The sequence below is a fragment of the Brachionichthys hirsutus genome, chromosome 17 (assembly GCF_040956055.1).
Source record: "Brachionichthys hirsutus isolate HB-005 chromosome 17, CSIRO-AGI_Bhir_v1, whole genome shotgun sequence".
Taxonomy (NCBI): domain Eukaryota; kingdom Metazoa; phylum Chordata; class Actinopteri; order Lophiiformes; family Brachionichthyidae; genus Brachionichthys; species Brachionichthys hirsutus.
The window spans coordinates 10,203,244-10,224,569 of NC_090913.1; the positions used below are offsets into that span (position 1 = coordinate 10,203,244).

The 21,326-nt window shown below is 45.7% G+C and overlaps 1 protein-coding gene across 1 annotated transcript in view; it reads right to left on the reverse strand.

Moving 5' to 3' along the window:
• Window positions 1-21,326, reverse strand: part of lrba (LPS-responsive vesicle trafficking, beach and anchor containing) — a 125,498-nt gene that overhangs the window by 97,846 nt on the left and 6,326 nt on the right. The window contains exons 2-25 of the mRNA XM_068751051.1: window positions 18,090-18,321; window positions 17,352-17,452; window positions 17,126-17,221; window positions 16,771-16,892; window positions 16,142-16,268; window positions 15,863-15,982; window positions 14,851-14,997; window positions 14,479-14,676; window positions 13,272-13,405; window positions 12,517-12,625; window positions 12,045-12,197; window positions 11,761-11,929; window positions 11,567-11,646; window positions 11,213-11,275; window positions 10,599-10,696; window positions 10,402-10,494; window positions 9,935-10,043; window positions 9,575-9,656; window positions 7,524-7,647; window positions 7,239-7,431; window positions 1,234-2,409; window positions 1,033-1,179; window positions 721-914; window positions 280-433 (exon numbers count right to left, since the gene is read on the reverse strand). Coding sequence (XP_068607152.1) covers window positions 280-433; window positions 721-914; window positions 1,033-1,179; window positions 1,234-2,409; window positions 7,239-7,431; window positions 7,524-7,647; window positions 9,575-9,656; window positions 9,935-10,043; window positions 10,402-10,494; window positions 10,599-10,696; window positions 11,213-11,275; window positions 11,567-11,646; window positions 11,761-11,929; window positions 12,045-12,197; window positions 12,517-12,625; window positions 13,272-13,405; window positions 14,479-14,676; window positions 14,851-14,997; window positions 15,863-15,982; window positions 16,142-16,268; window positions 16,771-16,892; window positions 17,126-17,221; window positions 17,352-17,452; window positions 18,090-18,321 — 4,221 coding nt within the window. The remainder of the gene's footprint in view (window positions 1-279; window positions 434-720; window positions 915-1,032; window positions 1,180-1,233; window positions 2,410-7,238; window positions 7,432-7,523; window positions 7,648-9,574; window positions 9,657-9,934; window positions 10,044-10,401; window positions 10,495-10,598; window positions 10,697-11,212; window positions 11,276-11,566; window positions 11,647-11,760; window positions 11,930-12,044; window positions 12,198-12,516; window positions 12,626-13,271; window positions 13,406-14,478; window positions 14,677-14,850; window positions 14,998-15,862; window positions 15,983-16,141; window positions 16,269-16,770; window positions 16,893-17,125; window positions 17,222-17,351; window positions 17,453-18,089; window positions 18,322-21,326) is intronic.

The window sequence follows — 21,326 nt, forward strand, 5'->3', positions numbered from 1 at the left end:
GATAATTTTAAAACATTAATTAATGTATAAGGCACAAAAGAATATTTAAAATGTGAGAGAAGGCGAACACAAAATGAGCGGCTTGTAATAATTTTTTTTCGGTTTGTGGGCCTAAAATATGGAATAATCTGAAGGAGGACCTCAAAGTGCACAGTTTAAGTATCGATACAAAGAAAGGATATTCTCGAGGTATGCATCTGAAGAATGTGAAGAAAATACATATTATAAATAAATATTATTATTATTATAGTAGACAGAATGTGGCAACAGGAAACTCACAGAGGATGAGGTGGCAGCAGAGAGCAGAGGCAAAATGCCTCCGCAAGCCATGATGAGGTTGTCCACCACCTGGGAGATGAGGTGTATGCTGTTGTGGACGAACACGACGTTCTCACTGCTGTTCACAAAGTCCAAGATCGTCTTGGTGGAGTGGCTGAGAGGCAGAGGATGAAGAAGGACATTTCCGTGTTAAAGCACCAAGCGAGAATCAAACCTTTGGAAACAGCAGGATGGGGTTTTGCATCCAGAGACTTAATGTTTAGTCATTTTGAGATCGGGCAAATAAAATCGTCCCATTAGTGGAAAGATTCAGACAGGTGAAATGAGGACTTGATCTTATTTCTTCTATCTGCTCCTCAATGAATGTCAATAAAACTCAACAAAAAAAATGAACAAAATAACGGTATTAGCTAAACTCTGAAGCAGCCGAATGCAGCCCACCTCCTCCACATCTGGATATCTGTCTCGATAGAGAAGAGCAGATCGGTGAGGAGACGTAGGTGCATGTGGGACCAGCGGAATTCTGGGATACGAAACATGGTGGAACGAGGGCCCGAAGTGTTGCTCTCTCTCTTCTGATCAGAGGGGCCCCCTCCTCCTGCTGCTGCTGCTGCTGCTGCAGGCTGGGAGGCTTCCTACAGAAGAGACACCAGGAATATGCAATTAGCTGCAACATAAACTGATCGATTCTATTAACAGAATTCTGTGAGAGATCAAAAGCAAGAGCAGATAGGAAAATAAAAGGGTGCGTACTGCTGCAGAAGTCCCCTTCAGTTCCAGTCTGTCCGTATCCAAGGCCACGTTGGACACGTCCAGCTTGGCTATTTTTATCTCTCTGGTCTTGTTGTCTGTGGGACTGGGCAGAGTCTCCTCTTCTCTCGTCCTGGGAGTCTCTGGAGGCTGCTGAGGTGAGGTGGACGCTGCTGCTGCTGCTGCTGCTGCTGTTGCTGCTGCTGCTGCTGAAACCTCCTGGGGTGCAGCCGACGGCTGCTGGTCTGTAGAAGCCGATCCAGTTGTGGAGGAAGACTGTTCATCTTTGACATTTTCGTTGGCCATTTCAGCCGCAGGAGTCCGGCCGTCCACCTCCGGTTTCCCGTCACTCTCACTCCCCTCAGTTTTTCCTTGCATTTTAACCTCCTGCATCCTCCTTGCTTCACCTCCTTTGTTTTCAGATCCTTCCTGGTGATTTGACTCACCTTCCTCGTCTTTATTTTTATCTTCCTCCATTTTGACCGCACCTGCTTCCTCGCCAGCTGCAGCAGAAAAGTAAGAGGACTCTCGGCTATCGTCACCATCACTGGGGCGGGTCAGATCGCTAACAGATGAAATGTCAACCAGGTCGTCGTTGGCGACGGAGGCTCCACCTAGCAAACTGTTCTCCAGCCCGCCTGCAGTCTCTGGGGACGCTTGGCCGGTCTTATCTTCTTGTTCTAACACCGTTGGCAGTTCTGAGCCCGGTTCGTTCAGAGAGTGGTCAGTCATGGGATTTGATGATTCATCCTTGTTGGAGACGCTCTCGGGTCTTTCATCATCCATTACTGATATTGTTGTATCATCACTCCCAGGCGTTGCACCAGAGTCTCCCGTCGTTCCTCTGCGTTCACCCTCAGCCTGTTGGCTTATTGATCCCTGTAGATTATCAAAGTGCTGATCAGTGGAAGCCCCGATCACCAGTTCCTGGTCTTTGGTCTCTCTGGTCTGGCCCTCCTCGTTGTTTTTAGGAATCACAGTAGCTTCAGTCTCTTTATCCCCACTTGAGACATCCTCAGAAGTCTCCTTAACCAACTTCTGCTCCTCCTCCTGCTCTTCTTCTTCTTCAACCCCGGCCAGGATGTTGGCCACGGTGATGGATGCGAATCCGCTTTCATCGGCAGCCTCCTGTGGGCTGGAGGCGATGGTTGAACCAGATGCAGAGTCAGGAGTCTTCTGGGACAGCTCGTCGACCGTGAGCTCGATGACGGTGGAAGGCGGCGTCTCCTCGACAGGCGTCCCATTTACACTTTGCACGGTCTCCGAGCTTTGGCTGACGGCGGAGACGGTTCGGACCGAGCTCAGAGAGCCCGACGACTCCTGGTGCTGGTACTGCCGAAACATACGAGACAGGTTCTGTTTGTGCTGCTCAAAGGTGACCTGTGGGAAGAACAGAACGAGAAACACTGAGGCAATACTTCATGGGGAATACAGTCTGTAAAAATCCCATCCATCGTCACCATGCTATCCCACCTCCTAGGATAATAATCAACCATCTCTGTCCATCACATTGAGGTCCAAACACCCGGTTTGATTTGCAGACATCACATAGTTGAACCAAGACATTGTCTCAAAATGCTCTTTTGTTGTGACGTTATTCACCCACTGGGACCGTCCGTGGCTAATTCTACCATATTTAAAACTTTGCTTTTCCTCTTATGTGCTGCTGCTCACAGCCTATTAACCTCTTTCAGTCTTCTTAAATCTGATATGGGTAGACTAGACTGCTAGTCTATAACGACAATGGTCTGCAGTGGCATTTGAGGAAGAGCCTATCCTTGTAAACAGTCATAGATTAGCAATAGATACTATTAGTGTGTGTCTGCTAGCGGAGCCAAGTGCGTGTCCAGCATCGGCAAATCCTCCCACGCCTAATTTAAGACCCCGGCATTAATCACCGGGCTCCCGAGGACAGAAAGTCAAAGATGGCTGTGGGGGGGAGGGGGGCAGCAGACCTACTTTTCTGCTTTTTCACCTGAGGCTATTTGGACAGAAGGAGATGGAGGGAAATAAACAAAGAGAATAGGGCAACCAGGAATCAAAAGAGAAAATGCAAGATATTGCAAAGGAGGAAGCGGAAGAAAGGGAGTCAAGGAAAGTGAAGAAAAAGAAAGAAGCTGATTATTTGAAATTAATTAGGCCTTATTGTTCTAAATTAGCCGGCTACACTGGTGCTCATTAATCTTCCGTAGTGGGGGGAACAGTGATTGGTAATCCATAGCCGGTCTGAGTGCACAGCCCGTTCTAAATGTGCTCGCAGTCTGTCTCTTTTTCCCTGTGATCACACAGCAAGACCTTCTACCCCATTAGTTTGAGCTTAATTTGACATTTAGCATTTTTTTTAGCAATTAAAAGGCTGCATTCAGAGACAAACCGCTACGGAAATCATGCAGCGGAGCGGTGCCGAACATTACGTCATTCCAGATTCAGGATGCAGTTTGTACATTACGATGATATATGCCGCCCTTAAATGGAGCCCTGTAACAGATCCAGTTACCGTTAGACAGAGGTAGTGTATGTCTCTGTGGTTTTTAAAAGAGCATTTAGTCTTAGGCTACAATATAGAGAAACTGCTTTGGGTGGCTAAAACATCAGCGCTGATCTAATCTAATTTCATTCTACTCCATGACTCGGCTTGGCCTCGGTCGGGCAATGGAAAAATGTTATGGTAATGTACAAAAACACGGTGGGCTTCTCTAATGTGACAGGTAACATGGTATTAGCTGAAAGCAGCCCAGCCAGATTGGACTAAAGACTTGAACGGTTGCAGGAGGGGTTAAACCAGCATCGACAAAAAGATATTGGAATACTACAGTGGCACATTTCTACAGATTCAGCTCCAACAAAATGTATTAAACAATAAAAAATACAACGTTTCAAACATAAGTCTTTGGATCGCTTCCACCAGATGTGCAGCTGATCTGGAATCAGCAGAGACCCCACACCACAGAGCGTTAGCTAAGGGTCAGAGTGGCATCGCACTGAACTCCAGAGACCTCCGCTGAAGGAGGCTGGGAGTCACCGTTTAGATAAATAGATAGAGACCAACCACAAAACAAAATGGGAAACGGGGAGGGCAGCATGGCTTTAACCCGATTAGCTAAATGCAGTTCCTCCTCCAAAATCAATGTCATCTGCTGCCGTTGTTCACGACATCCTTATTCATGATTTCTGTGGTGACCAGAGGAGGACAAACTTAAACACAGATCCCTGAGACTACTGTGCAGTAAAATAGCTTTCAAGATACTAGAAGTACAATATAAACAATCAAATACACACACGAGTACTGCGACCGTCGCTTTTCTGGATTGACATACGGCTATTATCCAGCATCGGCTTTTTTCTTTCTCCTTCCATTGTCCATTTGTCAATACATCTATCTTAAACGCTTTGGCAACAACCACAGCTCGACTCTCGTGTGGCATCTCAATTACCCCGATAGCAAAAGCTGCACGGCTAAACTACTCGACAATCATTTAAACTACGTTTTCTTCAAATGTGTTCAACTTAAAAACGGCATCACTAAATGACTGTCTAAAATAAATATCTGCTGGCTCATTTTTTCACACATTTATCATGACGATAAAACATTTGACACGTGTAATGAAGTTAGCCGACGGTAGGAACTGAAGGACGAAGGGACCTTCACGCGCCGATCATTCGCTTTTGAAGATCTTGTTCCCAAAAGTGATTTGTGTGCCGAGATGGACGAGGGGCACCTTGGGTGGGTGTGTGTGTGGACCGAGGGTGGGGGGGGCTGTAGTGTCAGCGTGCCCACCTGCAGGAACATCTGTCTAGTCACAGAGGCAGACACACACACACACTGTTTAATGACTGACAAGGATGCGCACACACGCAGAGCGAGGGGAAATGTTCCGAATAAATTCAAAAACACAAAATGCTTATCGTTCTCAAAATATCAAAAAGGCCCCTCCCCCCTCCCCCGCCCGCCTGGGAGATGTGAACATCTAGTTTAGCAAAAAAATAATATTGAAATGTATTTGTTGTGCTCAAAGAATGCACCAAACATGTTGCCATGGAAATAATGGGATTTTTCTTTTTAAACAATAAAGGTTCTTAAAACAGCAAAAGGCATCAGCTCAGAACTGTAAAAGTAAAACTGCTCTGGAAGCATAAAAAACAACCGCAAGATTTAGCAGCCATCCAACTTGTAACCATGGAAACGGAAAAAATAAAAACAACAAAAGGCCCTAAATAAGAAAAAAAATGCACCATTCAATGCTTGATTGTGTAGAAAATGATGTTTGTGTGTGTGTGTGTGTGGGGAGCTGTTCAGAACGTGTCTTTACTTAGCAATAATGTGAACAACATGCATTCAGCATGAGGTGCATTAACGCTACACATGGCAAACACACAACTTGACCGTGGCTGACACAAACCCAAGCATGAAGACTGCAGAAGGGATGTGTGTGTGTGTGTGTGTGTGTGCACACGTGTGAATGCATATGTGCTGATGAAGAGGCTCCCGGTGGGCTGGTTATATTTATGAAGCCTTGTTTCTCTGATTGTTCTCGCACAATTCCAATGAATATTCAATGCGCTTGGAAAGAAGGGCTTTCTAGAGCCCAAGAGAAAAGGAGGGCAAAGTCAAAATGTGCCTAGTAACTCACACAAACACAGACACACACCAACACACACACACACGCACACACAGCGCCTGCAGCAGTGGGAGGAGAGAGCAACAGTGACAAACAGCTCTGGTGCTACAAAGGTGGCAGGAAATCTATCAAACGGGACAATAAAATTGCAATTGAGTTTCTTTAGCTTTTTTATAGCAGATGCATGTATCTTGGTGGCTAGCAGCGGCTGCATTACCCCAGGATCAGGCAGAGGCCCCTGCGCCGTATCTCAACTCGCACGAGCACGTTGGCGTATTCACAAACAAGTGCATGTGAGAAATTACAACCTGGGTCTTCTATAAATGAAGGAAAAAAAAGGCAATAGCAGCCTAAATAAAGGAGATTTCTGCCAAACAACAAACGAGACTCTTTGTTACGTTTCAACGCAGTGCAGCCCTACGGACAGATTCATTTAAAAATATACATACGTATATACATATATATCGCAAATCAACATTCATTTTATTATCATAAAATCATTTTATAGTCATTGTTAGATTTAGATTCAGGTATGCATGCATTGAGGGAGACTAACGATGTGTATGCAATAACAGGAAAACACAAATGTATACTCGACTACTGAGGTAATATTTCCGTCTGAACTACAATGTTCCCTCATCCTTATTTGCAGGTGCAATAAATGTCTTTAGACCTTAATCTGCACGTTGTATTTCCGTGTACTTTTACAGGATTCAGAGCATCATCACGGTAACTGCTGCTTTCATACTGATGGTCTGGCAGGCAGTCCGAGTCTGCCCCCTACTGGACAGTCAGAGTAGCTTCCACGCTACTGTGAGGCATCTCAAATCACAAGCACTTCTTTAACTCAACCTTCAATCTGCCAGGTTTAAACAGCCCGCCCCCCCCCCCCCCCCCCCCCGCCCGCCCGAACCACAATCTGACACCAACCTCAATTACTTCGCTGCATTGGAACAGAGTAGCGTAATATGATATAAACAGCAAATTTCTAAAGCAGCATTTTGAATTCGGCTTTTGGAAATAAGACGTGCCAGAAGTTTATTTTTATCTGTGCGATGTGAAAGAAAGAGACTGCACATAAATTAAGAGTGGAAGGGCTGCTGGCGCCGTTCCCATAGGTTAACTGCGGCTAGCTCTTACATTATTATCACCGCACTGCTTCCATTGCTTAATCTGATGGGCACCGAGAGGCAAAGTTCACTCACTCCGCCGGCCTGCGCTGTCACTTAGAGCGAAACGTGATGCATTCTGCATTCTGTCAGATTCAAGCTAAACATATGGGTGACAGTGCTTTGACTGAAAACTTCTGTCTGTTGGCTGGAATCAAATGAAAAAGGAGGATTATGGTGCTGGATGTTTAGACTGGTAATACTAAAGCAAGATGTGGACGCGCGTGTGTGTGAGTGTCTTTATGTTCTTGTTTTTCCTCCAGAGAGATATAGAGTGTGTGAGGTAAAACAAAGCAAAACAGAAATGTGGCATGAAAGAAATTAAAGCGAAACAGATGAGAAGAAAATTCAGAGAGAAAGATAAACAAAGACGTGTCTAATGTGTGCATTTGCTGTGCATGCGTATAACGAGCGCGCTGACCTTTGAGTGGGTGATGGAGAGGGTGTCCACCCAGACGCGCCAGCCACCCCACTCATATTTGATGGCGTGATAGAGCAGGATGCGGAAGATGGTATACACCATCTCTGTGATTTTCTGCTCCTCGCTGGTTCGGGGGTTGATGAAGCACAGAGAGAGCATCCATTCCTGCCACACCGAGCACTGCAGCAAGCTCCTGGGATAAAAACACGGCAGAGAACCCCGCTGGTGGGTAAACAGGGTGGGGCCGCTCGGCGGCGGCGGAGGCGATCTCGACTGAGTCCTTACCTGCGGTTTTCCCGGCTGTTATTGAACAGCTTGATCATGTCAGACAGGAAGACCCTGCGCACATCCATGCTCTCCTGAGATGGGGGGGAGCTCTTCAGCAGAGCGGCTATTACCCTCAGAATTTCTGAAAATGGATAGAGGGAAACATGCTGGGTTGAAGGCTTGAGAGTTTTTAAGCGTATATAGATATACTGCAAGCATATTGTTTTTATTTATGAGGAGAACGTTTGGATTAGATTAAGCGTTCTGCTTTGAAATGGAAACAGGAGGAGGAAAAAGCACAAATCAACAACTGAATCATCCATTGGTCTCAACATGTGCAAATCATTGTGTCACAAACTGTCTGAACACACCTGAGAATCTGTGCCTGTGGTAAGAAATACAGGAAGAAAAAAAAAAAGAGGCCAGGCCATTGATCTTTATCACACTGTAATGGTTTTGGTATTGTTTCATACGAGGGGCCGGGCCCTTCTGGAAGGCTTGGCTTCAGTTAAACCGAAGAGACCGAGTGTTTAGATGAATTATCTAGACAACGTCAGTGTCCATTTGCTTTGAGTAGAGCGACTGCGGGGCTTGGATTTCACTTGTCTCTTCAGACCTTGGCGCTAACCGATGCCCCCTTGCCCCAGCAGACGGGTTGTGTTGTTTCTACGCCTTAGTCACTCAAATTACGAGTCGCTGAACCTTTACCGCCAGAAAATTACCTCAGTATGTACCGGGAATGAGGATAGCGGGATGGATTTTTTTTTTTTCCATCTGCTCTTGGTTGCTTTCCCTCGAGTTAATTTGAGGGAAACAGTACTTCCTTGGTTTGTTTGATTGGCTCTGACGTTACTAAAGACTGCAATCAAGGGGCCATTTTGGGAGTTTGTCACAGATTAAATCAAGAGAATGCACGGCAAAGGAGAAACAGACCACCTTCTCTACAGTCCACAGAATGTGCTCACATGCACAAACACATACAAGGTTTCTCTGATGTATACTGGCCCGTCTGGGATGGTTGGGTCGGAGAGTTTTAACACAACAACAAGACCTTGTCAGATTAAGGCTGGATGGACGTAAACCTTGGTGGTGATTACACCGAGTGTTTGGATTTCAAAGTCATTAAAGCCGTTTTGCAAGTGTGCACGCGGAGATGCACGTGTGTTTGGAAGCACCGGCATAAATGGGGAACAGGCTTCTTTTGTTTTGTGTTTTCCCCCCTTTTCTGGTTGAAATGAATAAATACGATTTCAGCACATAAAAAAAGATTTTGCGAGCTGACATGAAATAGGAAGTAAGTTACGGCCTAGAAAGATGAGATGGGAGCACTGATCAAAGCCAGGAGTCCCTTTTACTGCTCGTTACATGGCTGCATGTAAAAACTGCGCATGCACTTTGAACTAGCAAGAGCGTGAAATATATATCTAATATAATATAATATACACGGTGTATCAAACGTTATATACAGAACCCACATATCATGCACATAAAAATGTGCGCGTATAGTTGTACATTACAATTACGCACAGAATGTGTGCATTTAAATACTTTTTATTTTTGCATGAAGTCATAAATAACGCTTACATAACAATAATTTAATTCTATATCCATCTCTTGATTTTATTCACACATGTATGAAGAATATTTCATAAAGTACATATCATTTGCACAAATACAACAGTTTACTTACTTGGAAGCAGTTTAATAGTTTGTGTTAAATGCATATACAAACCTGAGACAATTACACAATAACATTAAATTACATTATTATTTTACATACAAATCAATCCTAATAAAGTACGACACAGGCTTCCCAAAAAAACAGGAGATGTGGGGGCTTTGGTAACACAAAGCATTTGTGCCATCCTCATGCTAGGTTTCCATCTGTTGTTCAGTTGTATGGGAAAAAAGAAATACCTGGATGCAAAATTTATGTCGTTCATTTGTTAGACTGTATAGAGCGATCGCACGGTTCCTTGGAGGACTGTGCTTGAGGCGATACGTATGCAGAGAGGGTGTGCTGCAGGGGATGATTTAGGAGAGCAGCGTGGCACAGGGGAGGCACTTACGTGGGTTGAGAATCTTCACAGTGGAGTCGGGGTCCGGATGCTGTTTATGGATCACTTGAGTGCAGATCTGCTCTGTGAGAATCTACCAGCGGGGACAGAAAGGGGATTCAAGTCATAAATATCCACAGTGCTCTGAACAATAACAGAGAAACAACCCACACTATGGATGCACAACGCTGTGCGTGTTTCACCATCACGGCTCATAGGGGCGGCCGAGGAATTGTTAAAGTCAGGTTTGTGTCGGTCACAAAATGTATTTCTTTTTAACAAAATCATTCAACTGCATGTCGATTAACATTCGTGCATGTAATTGTTGTCTGTGAGGATCATTGAATATGTGAATATACCCAGAGGACTGACCTCAAAGAGCACGTTGTAGGTCGTCATGGTGAATTGACTGGAGTGGAGCATCAGGCGTTCAGTGAGCAGGGAGAAGAGACCATGATTCAGCATGACCTCCGATTTCCTCCTGATCGGGATATTAGGATATTAGTCAGTAAACACGGGTACGAGCCAGACCTCAGCGGTGCGAGGAAGCAGCGCCTTTCGACTAAAACACACCGAAATACTTTCATTTATATTTGAAAGGTACTAATGGAAATATTGAATGGTGCCATTTAAGTGTAGTTCTGTCACTACGAGGAACAAATACGGAACAATTACTCAACACTACAAGGAAAGCTACAGAATCAACAGTCAGCATGTTCCCTTTAAGTTATCAATCATTCAATTACCATACGAAGTCACTACACGAAAGAAAAACTGGCCAAATAACTCTTCCACCTTAGATTAGAGTTCCAAACTTTTAGCTTTGTTACTGAACTTACTTTGGTGGCATGTGTTTCAAAAAGTAACCCATTACTTTGAGTGCCTGCACTCGTATTACTTCGTGCTTTGAGGCCAACAGCTTGTAGATCACACTGGGGGAAAAAAATAATACACAAAATGAGACCGGCAACGTTAACCAAAAACCAGTGGCGCAAGACTAAAACTATCCACGCGTAATAAAAGCAGCGGTGATTACCGGATGCCGTTGCGCTGGTCGAAGGCCTGGACGATGGAGCCGGGGTGATCCGACATCAGAGCCACCAGCAACTGCAGAACATCCATCAGGTTGTCATCCTGTGGGACAGAGTTACAACTATTGTTATGGGGAGGGGGGGGTGGCTGCATCTACTAAAGAGGATGTTTGCAATTATTCTTAAGTGCAAACGTGTTTGTCACTCATTGTGTTATTGGTGGGATGTTTATAAGTGGCAGTAGCAGCGGTAATGAGACGGAAAGGCAGCAGAGCGCCGGCAGAAATAATGAAACTCACAAGCATCTGCATATATATGTAATGTGTGTTTCATTAAATCAAGGGCTGCTACACATCAGTTGCTTTTCAAAGGCAATGATGTAACGCTCCAGCGTTCTTACAGGGTTCACTGAATGATCTGATTGACTCGGATGTCACGCATCACTTCAGCGTAAACAAAAAACGCTTCTCTCTGGCCCTCCGACTGACAGGCTTGGAAAAATAACAAGGAGAAGCGACGCCGTTCGGCGACAGGAGACAAAGTACGCTACTGTTGCATTATGCTGCCACCTGGTGGCGAAGCCTCAGCTGCAGGTGTGTGCCCACACATCCCTCCCTACCTCATGCATCGTCAAGAGGTAGTTGAGGATACTCTGCAGTTCGTCGTCCTTCACGCCATGATCCTAGAATGTAGTAGCAAAGATTACTTCCTGCATGTAGATCAGTCACCTCATCGTTACATTACATCACACAAACATGAGATGGAATTAATACTGGGGTCCATTCAATGCTTCTAATCCCAGGTAATGGGACTATGATTATTGAGGGCATGATATGTCAACACCCTTTATAGCCTGGTTTGGTTCAACCTTATATAATAAAGACTATTATGAATCATATTAGCATTTAGATAAGTTCCCATCTCTCCGAGCTGGGAATGTGGGCTCATTGCTTTTCACGTCACAAACTCTCACCTTCATGATGAGCTGCTTGACAAACAGCAACAGAAAGGTTCGCAAAGAAAAGATCTCCTTCTCGTTCGGCCGTGGACCATCTAAAAACCCAAACGGGGGCAAGGCGGGACAAGACGATCAGATGTGGAGAGAGAGTGTCTTTCTGTGCGCATCCATCAGTGTCCCACTACCGTATTATTGCTGTACGCTCTCACCTATGCCTTTGGGTATGACTCCACTGCGGTCCTGGGGGTTGGTAACCCAGTAGTAGTACTTCAGTGTGTGCATGACCTGCAGCACTGTGCCCACCCTCCGAATGGTATTGTAGATGGTTACTGTGCTGATGAACTCTGTCGACAGGTACGTGTATAGTGTCAGCTGGACCTGGAAAAGATGAAGCAAATGTAGAAACACATTTAAAAAAACACTGTGTAATTTTAGTGGAATGATCTAAAGCTTCTACGCCTTTTAAGCGGTATGGGTCAGCAATTCCCGTTACCTTGGCAGGGGCGTGGATCCAGATGGCAGGGTTGAACAGAATGTGGTCGCACAGCTGCTTGAGCAGCAAGATGCCGTTCTGCAAGTTGCTAAGGTATCTAGAAAAGGCCAGCACAATATCCAGGACGGGCCGAGTCACGTGCACCTGTGAAGACTGGGCAGGGAATCAGAGAGAAGCACAATGGAAGGTGAAGGGGGGGGGAGAGGATAATGTGCCAGTGGTGAACAGGGTACAACACAAAAGGGGGGGGAGGGAAAGGACAAGAGCAGAGAAAGATGAGGAGGAGCTCCTCTTCTGTCTAACAAGCAGGCAAGCCAGCTGTGACCTCCAAAATGAAGCTGAGGGACGACACAGTCTGTCCCACATGTGTCGGCGTGTTCCCGTCTTAATGTGCTTGTGGCGTTGAGGGAGTCGGCCTCATTATGTGCAGAGGGACGGCTCTCTCAGCCGAGCCCGTCTGCGTTTGCCTCACCTTCTCCAAACTGTAGCCGATGACGAGGAAGCCTTTGCAGGCCAGGACCTGCTCTTGCATCGCCACTGAGTTCTTCAAGAGCTCCATAACGAAAGTCAGCAAAGTGCAGCTAACAGACAGAACGCAAGAGAGAGAGAGGGGGGGTGGGGGTAGACAGTGACAATAATCTGTAAGCTGCTGACAAAGCCCTGACTTTACAGAGCGTCTCCTGCATGAGGGTGTCGTGTCCCAATTGTTTTAGAAGGACGGAGACGAGTCGGTATCACCTCGAGGACCGGAGATTCAACAACGATGCAATTTATGAACCAGATTCAGCTTTAACGCTTTATACCCGACGCTGAAAACATAAAGGCAAGTACTTAAGAAGTTACTTAGAAGTTAGTCAGTCGAGATTTCCTGACCTCTTGCCCTGATGAGGTAAAAAGAAATAGACACTTCTTTTGTCTATTCTTATTTTACACATTCACAGGATGTTTTCTTTGACCCTCAGGCCAGTTCTCCTTTAACTATTTGCCGTCTAGTACAGCAGCTAATGCTTGCAATGCAGCAGTCAGCAGAATATTCATAACACACCAACATTAGCACGACCACGAAACTGCTCCTCAAGCAAAAAAACACGAGCAAATTGACCAAATGTGGAAACAAACCCCAGTGAAACTGCAATCGTTAGTAGTTAGACTCTATATCTAACATACTATTAACAATGATATAGTAAAAGATCAACACAAGCGGCACAATATCACGCGTGTGTTTACCACACAGAGGTGTCCAGCTCATGGCTGGAGGGCTGGCAGTAATCCAGCTGTGCAAACAGAGGGAAGAGGACCTGCACGCCCCCGACGGAGTGAATGCCACTCTGGATGGAGTGCGTCACCACAGCCTTCACGTCCTACCAAAACAAACACACACAAGGCCGTGGTCATTTGCATATGGGTCACACACACACACACACACACACATCCTGCCTGCAATAATCACAGCAATAACAACTAGATGTGTGTTTTATACAAGGGTATGGTTTACGCTGTCATCTGGATTATCTCCAGGTATTGTCGAAAGATTCCGAGGTGGATCCTGATCGGCCTTAGCGAAATGTTGTTTTTCATATTAATATTGGTACCAATGTTACTCCACATTACAGGTTTAGGTTTTTATAGTCAAGGGTCACATGATCAGGGTCAAGTTGGACATTTGTTTTAGGTAGAATGACATCTAGGGGAGGCCGAGCCACCTTGAGGTCTGCGCTCTCAAACTGTTGTCTAGTTGGGTGATGCAACACAAACTTTTTCCTCGCGATAGGATTGGAATTTTTGAGCAAATCACATGAAAGGAGAAAATATAGGTCACATATTCGGAGAGCACATGTGTGTGGCTACAAAAGCACCCGAACCAAAGAAGAAAAGAAGAGAGCGAGAGAGAGAACGCAATTAGTGTTGGAGAAAAGAACTGAACGAGTGAAGAAACGGCATTGTGTAATGTGTGCATGTTTGTGTTTACGGTGTGGGAATGTGCGAGTTCATATGTAAAGTTCAACACTTCTTCTAACAGGAAAAATGCGCAATTACTTGAATGAAGTTCCAAATTAAATATCGGTCCCAGAGACGGATAATTCCATAATTAGAGCTGCAGGAAGGCATTTCTCAGCAGCTGCAGCAGCCCGACTGGCTCAACACATTTGAACCATTGACCTAATGAGGCTATTAAAATGAAAAGACGCCAATTGGGCTACTTTAATTATCACAGAGGAACAAATGCAAGAGTAATATGCGGTGCAAATGGAGCAGAGAGCAGGAAGGAGCAGGCACGCAGACGGTGAATGGATTTGTGCCAACGTTGCTTTAATAGCAGCGGAGCGTGGCGACTCCAGGTTCAGGTTACATTTAAATAATCTCCCCTTCATCTCCAAGGGGAGCGGCTATCACTTCCTGTCCGAATGGAATGTGAAATTAAAGGCGCAACTACCTGCAGCATCAGCGCATGAGGTGAATGGACAAAAATGGAGGCGTTGTCCTTGGGGGAGGACTCAAGGCAGAGCTGGGCGTCTGTGGCGCGGGGGTTATAGGTGAAGGCGATGCTGGAGGACAGCTTGCCGTCATACAGTAAGGTCTTATGGTGCTCTGCAAACAGCAAGTCACTCTCAGCCTTGTACTTGAATGTGCCCTGAAAATAAGGACAGAAGCACGACACAAACACTTTAATAAACACGTAAAAGGGTGCATGCATGACCATTTGCTATTCTGGGTTGTGTATTTTCATTGAATTTGGGCAGATGTGTCCGGTTGTACATTGTCACTATAAACTACCCCACAAATGAGTGGATTTATTCCTTCTAACCTGGTACCCCGGACCCAGCTGATAGATCGCCAGGATCTGAGCGGCGCTGAGAGCCTCTCCAAACAGGTAAACTGCTCCCATCTGTCCGCAGAACACTCGGTTGGCGTCTGCCATCTCAGACGATCCCAGGAAACACTTGTCAAACGTCTGCAGCAGACGGAGCGCAGGGACAAGAGGCACAGAAATAGATAAGTAAAAATAAAGTACGAGGTGGAGGCTGGAAGGAAGGGAAGAAGGCCTTGAGACATGAAGGGAACATGAACAATCCAAAAATAGCCCACAAAGGTGCATCATCGCTAAATATATCCACAGCACAGCCCTGAAGATATTAGCATATTTCACCGAAGATGAGGTTTCATCTTCCTCTCGTCGTGGTCAGCATTTGGAGACCGATGCGATCGCATCTCAGCCAAGTTGCCAATGTGCTTTCTGACATGCCGACTCATCCGGGGGAATCATTGCACATCGTGGAGGGATTTTTATTCTTAAGAATAATATGATTTAAGAATCTCACATCTCGCCGTGACTAAAAGGCAGCGCTGGAGATCGCGGCTTGATGCTGTGATGCGTGAGATGTGAACGGGGTGTCTATAATATCATTTTCTACAGCAGCTCAAGCGATAAAGATGTTTACACTCCTCGAGTCGTGACTTAGAAATATCTCTGCAAAAGTAAAGTCAGGAGAGGGTGGATTGCTTTTCAGCTTTTGGGAAAAACATCAGCTGCTGTGAAATCTGACAATCTGACAAAATGCACCAACATGTCCGACCCTGCTGCAGAGAGGTGGAGGAGATGTAATGGTAACCGTCTTTCTCCCAGTTAGTCATTAACTGGGACAATCTGGGAATAAAACTCATCGATCGGTTTCTCTATAACAACTAACCTCAACTATTAAACATTTACCATATAGATATGAAACAGGTGGAGCCATCTTGGATCAAACCTTTTGCAATAAGTGCATTTTCAAAATCCAAATCTCAAGTTATTTTTGGAAAGTTGTGGTTCTACTTACGTCGCTGGTGTTGACAAACCAGGCAATGTCTCCAAAGGAAGCGAGTTCTCCGTTCACGTAGCAGCTGAGCTCACTGTTTTTCCAACGATTGTACACATGAATAAGAGTCACCATGTACCACTGCAACAGCAAAAAGGATCCATCCGTCACCGTAGTAACCCGTTATTGTATATTTATAATCTAATCGAGAAGCACGACTCGGACGGAACTTTTTTTTTCCCCAGAGCATGAATATTTAATGTGTGTGGGACACCACGGCAGGTTGTATTTTCTTTGTACCTTCTGCGGTTTGAAGTCGTACTTCACACAGTGCTGGAATCCTTTCCCCTTGGATTTTAACGAGGTCACTATTAAACAGCCGCCCACAAAGTGAGCAGAGTAACCCAGGCCTTTACTGGTGCGGAAACTGAGAAGAATGAAATGAAAGCACAGACACACGGTTTTAAGCTTTAGTGCAAATATTCAAGGGCAACAAACAAAATAAAATAAAGAATAACGGTCTCAAAAGGAAAAAAAATACAACAAACAATCCTCCCTCAAGCTCAAAGGCTGTCCCATCATTCTCCGCATCCCGTCGAGGCAGACCCCGCCGCATTTGATTCACTGCATTAATCTGTTTTTTGAAGAGCCCCAGCGCTGAAGAGGAGCTTCCCATTAAAGATTCTCTCGAGCAGCTCTTCGGCCTTCCGCCTTGCTTATCGTTCTCAGAGAACTTCAACAGATCCATGACGTATAAATTACATTGCTGACAGAAATAAATTAGTGGGTGAAAAGGAGATGATCCGAAGGCTTGGGTCCGTCACTCCCTCTGAGAGGGGAGAGGAAAGGAGGAGCGGGGGAAGCTGTGCTTCTGCAGACTCTTGGTTAAACTGATGGTCCACTTGTCAGAACTGGTACCGTTTACTCACCAGTACAGGTACGGCTTGTCTTTATCCACGTTGATGTTGTTGATGGGATCCATGCGGAGCCAGGTGTGGAATGTAAAACCATTCTGGTACGGCCATTTTGCAATGGGAGGCAAAGCTATGGCCTGTAAGGTAACAAAATAAAAGAAGATGTAACACGGAGTAACACCACTCGGTTGGCATTCTGGTGGCGGTTTGACTTTTGATTTGTTGCGTCAACAGTCAACGGGAAGACCTTCTGCTCGTGTGCTGAAACAGCAGCCGAACCCGAGCCAGTCAGCTCATTATCAGACACACACACACCAGGGGGGGGGGGTTGTTTTGCTGTGCTGCGTTGAACGCTACGTGGTTTACTCACAGCCGCATTTTTCCCCGGAAAGCTGAAAAAGGAGTCCGGTCCGGTCCTGTGAGCCATGTACTTCAGAACCGACAAAAGCTTCACTGCATGGCGAGGCTTGGGAGAGAAGGCAAAAAACACACGGAGTGGGGGGGGGGGTCATTTTACAGCCGATGACGTCGATGACCAAACATCCCTCACGCCGGCCCCAGACGAACCACAGACAGATGGCGTGACTCCGACTCACCCACTGGCCTCTCTCCCCTTGCAGTTTGCTGAAGAAAAGCTTCAGCTCTTTCACGGTGATGCTGTAGCTGGCCAGCACGCCCAGCATGTCCACCAGCAGGTCTGCAAGACGCACAACAAGACGGTGCTCAGTCAACCAAAAAAAAATCTCATCTGCTTAATGAACATGAAAGATATACAGAAATGTAGAAACATCTCCAGCAGTGGGAGACTCCTTACATAAAGGACTAGAGATAAATGGAGATGAAGATGTGCAGCGAATTTTACTTTAACAATGGCTTCAGCTTAGTGGAGTCACTGCTGGGTGACATCGCCCTTGCTTGATTGCACAACCCGCCCGCCCCCCCCCAGGGCAGCGCTGTTCTAGCCGGCAAAAGTTCAGTGAGCCTAATAATGTAGGATTACTTCAAACTAAATTTCAGATGGGCAACAGACTTGCCTGGGACTCAGGAGAGACTGTATCGATTGATCAAGTCGGTGTATCTGAACAATGAAGTCATGAGCTTACTGTAAAAATAAAAGGGGACCGGATGGGAACGTTTAAGATGGGAATCTTTGTAATGCTCCATTTATTCCTGAAGGCTGAGCTGCTACCTCCGTACAGAGGTCAAATCAAATCAGATCTCCTCTGGAGGTGAGGAGGCGTCGGCGTCGCCGTCCTGGTGGAGCCCAGTTCAGCAGGAAATGCCATCGCCAGGGATTTAAAATAACTGAAAGCATTTCCAAACGGCGTCCGTACCTGCGATCATGCTGTCGGTGGTGGATATGCGCTGCAGCACCTGCTGGATGAGCCCCACGTCGGTGCAGGCCTGCAGGTTGCGGACGCTCTTCTTCAGAATGGCGGTGAAGATGCTCCAGACCTCAGCCTGGCAGGTGGGCTCGCACTTGTCCAGCATCTCCACCATGCACACGATGCTCTCCGGCTCCTGGATGATGAAGTTCATCTCCAGGTCGAACTGGCCGCCGACCAGCTGGAGAAGAGAGGCAAAGGGAGGACGTTGTGGGGGGGGGGGGGGGGGGGGGGGCGGAGTGATGGGAGAGAAAAGGAAGGAGAGAGAGACAGAATTTAGATTCATTGTGCAAACCTTTTTTTTTTTCAAGATGTTGGCTAATTGTCTGACAAGATATTAGCCCCTCTCACACAGTCTGCTGTAGGGAGGGGGGGCACTGATGGTTCTTTTTTATTTCACACGATAGAGCTGCTCATTTTGATCCAAGCACGTAAAAAGGCTAATTAAAAAAAAAGTAGAGAAGAAAACGTGAATCCAAATCATTTCTCTCCTGAATCCAAAGCGTAACATTTTACCCAGCAGCCTCGGCAGCGTGGTGAGGGAGGAGGGGGGGACGTTTGTCCTCTAGCACAGGAGTAATGGTCTTTGTGTGTGGGAATAAATTCTACGAGCCATAAACGTCTTAATTTGTCATCCCTTAATAGTTGTGGTGATGTTTTTAGTATTGGACCCTGCCTAATGGAAAAAGATAAGGAAAATAACAATGCTGATGTCAAATTAATGTTCTGAAAGAGGTTGTCATGTTTGTGACAGGCATGGGGGGGTGAAATGATCACGTGATAGTGGAATTCCACCATGGGACAATCTGGATGTGGAAACTGTAATTTGGTAGCGGGAACAAGAACTGTCCCGTTAAAATGAGTGAGGTCAGATTAACTGGGACGAGGCTACGAGACATCCTTGAGACGGAGGATGATTACCACACACACACACACACACACACACACACACACACGCCTCACCTCCTGTCCCTTTAACCTCTTCTCACAAACATTTGTTCACATCAGCAGAGCAATGACTTGAGGCTCGAATCACCCAGCGGAGAAAGACGGCTTTCCCGTCACAAGAAATCGTCACGGGGATAAGAGCAATAAGAAAATACTTTTCCATGAGCCATAAGATTCACAGAGGAATTCCATCTGGACTATCCCCCTAGAAACCGATTAACGAACCTCATCGGCCCGTTTCTCCCTCTCAGGAAGTCGCTGATGAGCTGCGCGCCTTCCTACAACACAACGTGCATCGACTTGGGGAGTCGATGCTTCAAACGCCGGCCAGGTCTGTCCTTACTGGACGACGGGAGCCATTTGATTACAGAAGGGTAACAGATTATGGTCTGTAAATCATAAAGCATTTTTCTTTTTTTACTTTTGTCTTTGAGAATAATCGCCACAGTCAAAGGAACTTTCTCCGGTGAAGAGTTCTGCTTCACATCTGGACCATTTGCCACCTTTTAATACCTGCGGCAGCCTAATTAGATCAGAAGCACTTTTCGTTTGAAACCCCCCCGACGGCGGGAGAGTAACTGCTGCTGCATACAAAATATAGCAATGAACATTTGGTGTAAACACACCGAACGACGCCGCCGTTAATCGGCTGAGATCATTTCAACACTGATGCAAATTAAGAACTGCTCTCCTACAGCCGAGCGACGCCTTTAATGTGGCTGTCAGGGACTGGCAGAGAAGTTTTACAACATTTCAATCGATCTAATTGTTCGAGTCACTCTTCTACGCCGCTCTGTGTCAGGAGGCGACCAAAAGGTCGCTCCATCCTCAGAGCTCTGCGGCGTCTTTATTGCAGGGAGACACCAGATCCCAAGGTGGGTAACTTAGCCTGCCTGTTCTCCCTTGAGGCCCGCCTGAATTAATCATGGCTGAGCAGCCAAGCAGCCGCCGGGCAGCAACACAAAGCACAAACAGGCTTCTATGGTCTCTATGGAAGAAAAACTGAGGACGCCAGCTCAACTTGTATTTCAGGTTGCTTGATAGACGGAGCAGCGATGGCATTTAGGCTCGTCTGTCTGCCACACAAGGTTCAAGGTTACTTTATTTGTACCCTAAGGTAGATTTGTTTTGCTGTGAGGTAAAGTTAAAACATCCAATATCCATTTAAGACCAGCAAACATACATATCAAATTTAAACAAACCGTTAAAAGTGCTCAAATAATATTTCATCAGCGCCAGTAAACCAAGATGTCATAAGAAAATAAATTAGAAAAAAAAGTTTGCAACCAACAATAAAAGTTACAAACACACCCTGATCAGAAATAAATGGGTCTTTGAAATAAATAAGTAAAAGGTTCTGTAACTTTTCCTCTACATTTCCAATTCACACTAAAGAAAACAGAGGAGAAGCATTAAGCAAAGCTCACATACTCATAATGTATAGCTAACATGCTCCAATTCATACTTCACTTTATAGCCTGGGAAACAAGTCATGCAAAGGACATCAGTTTAAACATAGTTTCTATTTAGTGTGGAGGGACTTAAACTGAGGTCAAATATGAAACTGAATCAAACAGAATCATAATTTAGTGAAGCGCTAGTCGAAGACAGAGCACGCCAAAAGCATCTAGAATCATTGCATGCGGTCGATGTGATGCAACAAATGATGGAGAGTTTGCAGCAAAGGCGAGGAAATTATCCAGCCAGGAGTAAGAAGCAGAAACACTGATGCTGCAAAGCGGCGGCTGCAGGGGGAGCCCCTCCATCCACTGGGTCAGTGTGTGCGAGTGTGTGTGTGTGTGTGTGTGTGTATGTATGTAGAGTCTTGAATCGTGTATTTTGCCTGCAGGAAATCAACTCAGATAGGGAACAAGAATGCCCGAATTCACAGCACGTCTCTGTCAGAATGAAGCAGCTAACTCTTAGCTGTCAGCTTGGACAACGATCTGATGCTTAAATCATTTCATTAAAGTTCCAGCGATAAATATTTGTATGACACCACCGAGTGAAAACAACTCGCTCCGAGCTAAACCGGCCTGAACAGAAGGAGTGTAAATGTGTTTGTTTTTTACTATGGCTTTCAATCCAATTTAGAATGAACTGCAAACGGGCCGTGAGAGTGACCATGCTTTCGCCGCACATCAGTGCCCTACTTTTTCCAACAGCCCTTCCGACTGGATCGCCCTTAATGAGTCATCTTGTCAAACTGATGGGGGGGGAAGGCTCATTCTTCCACAA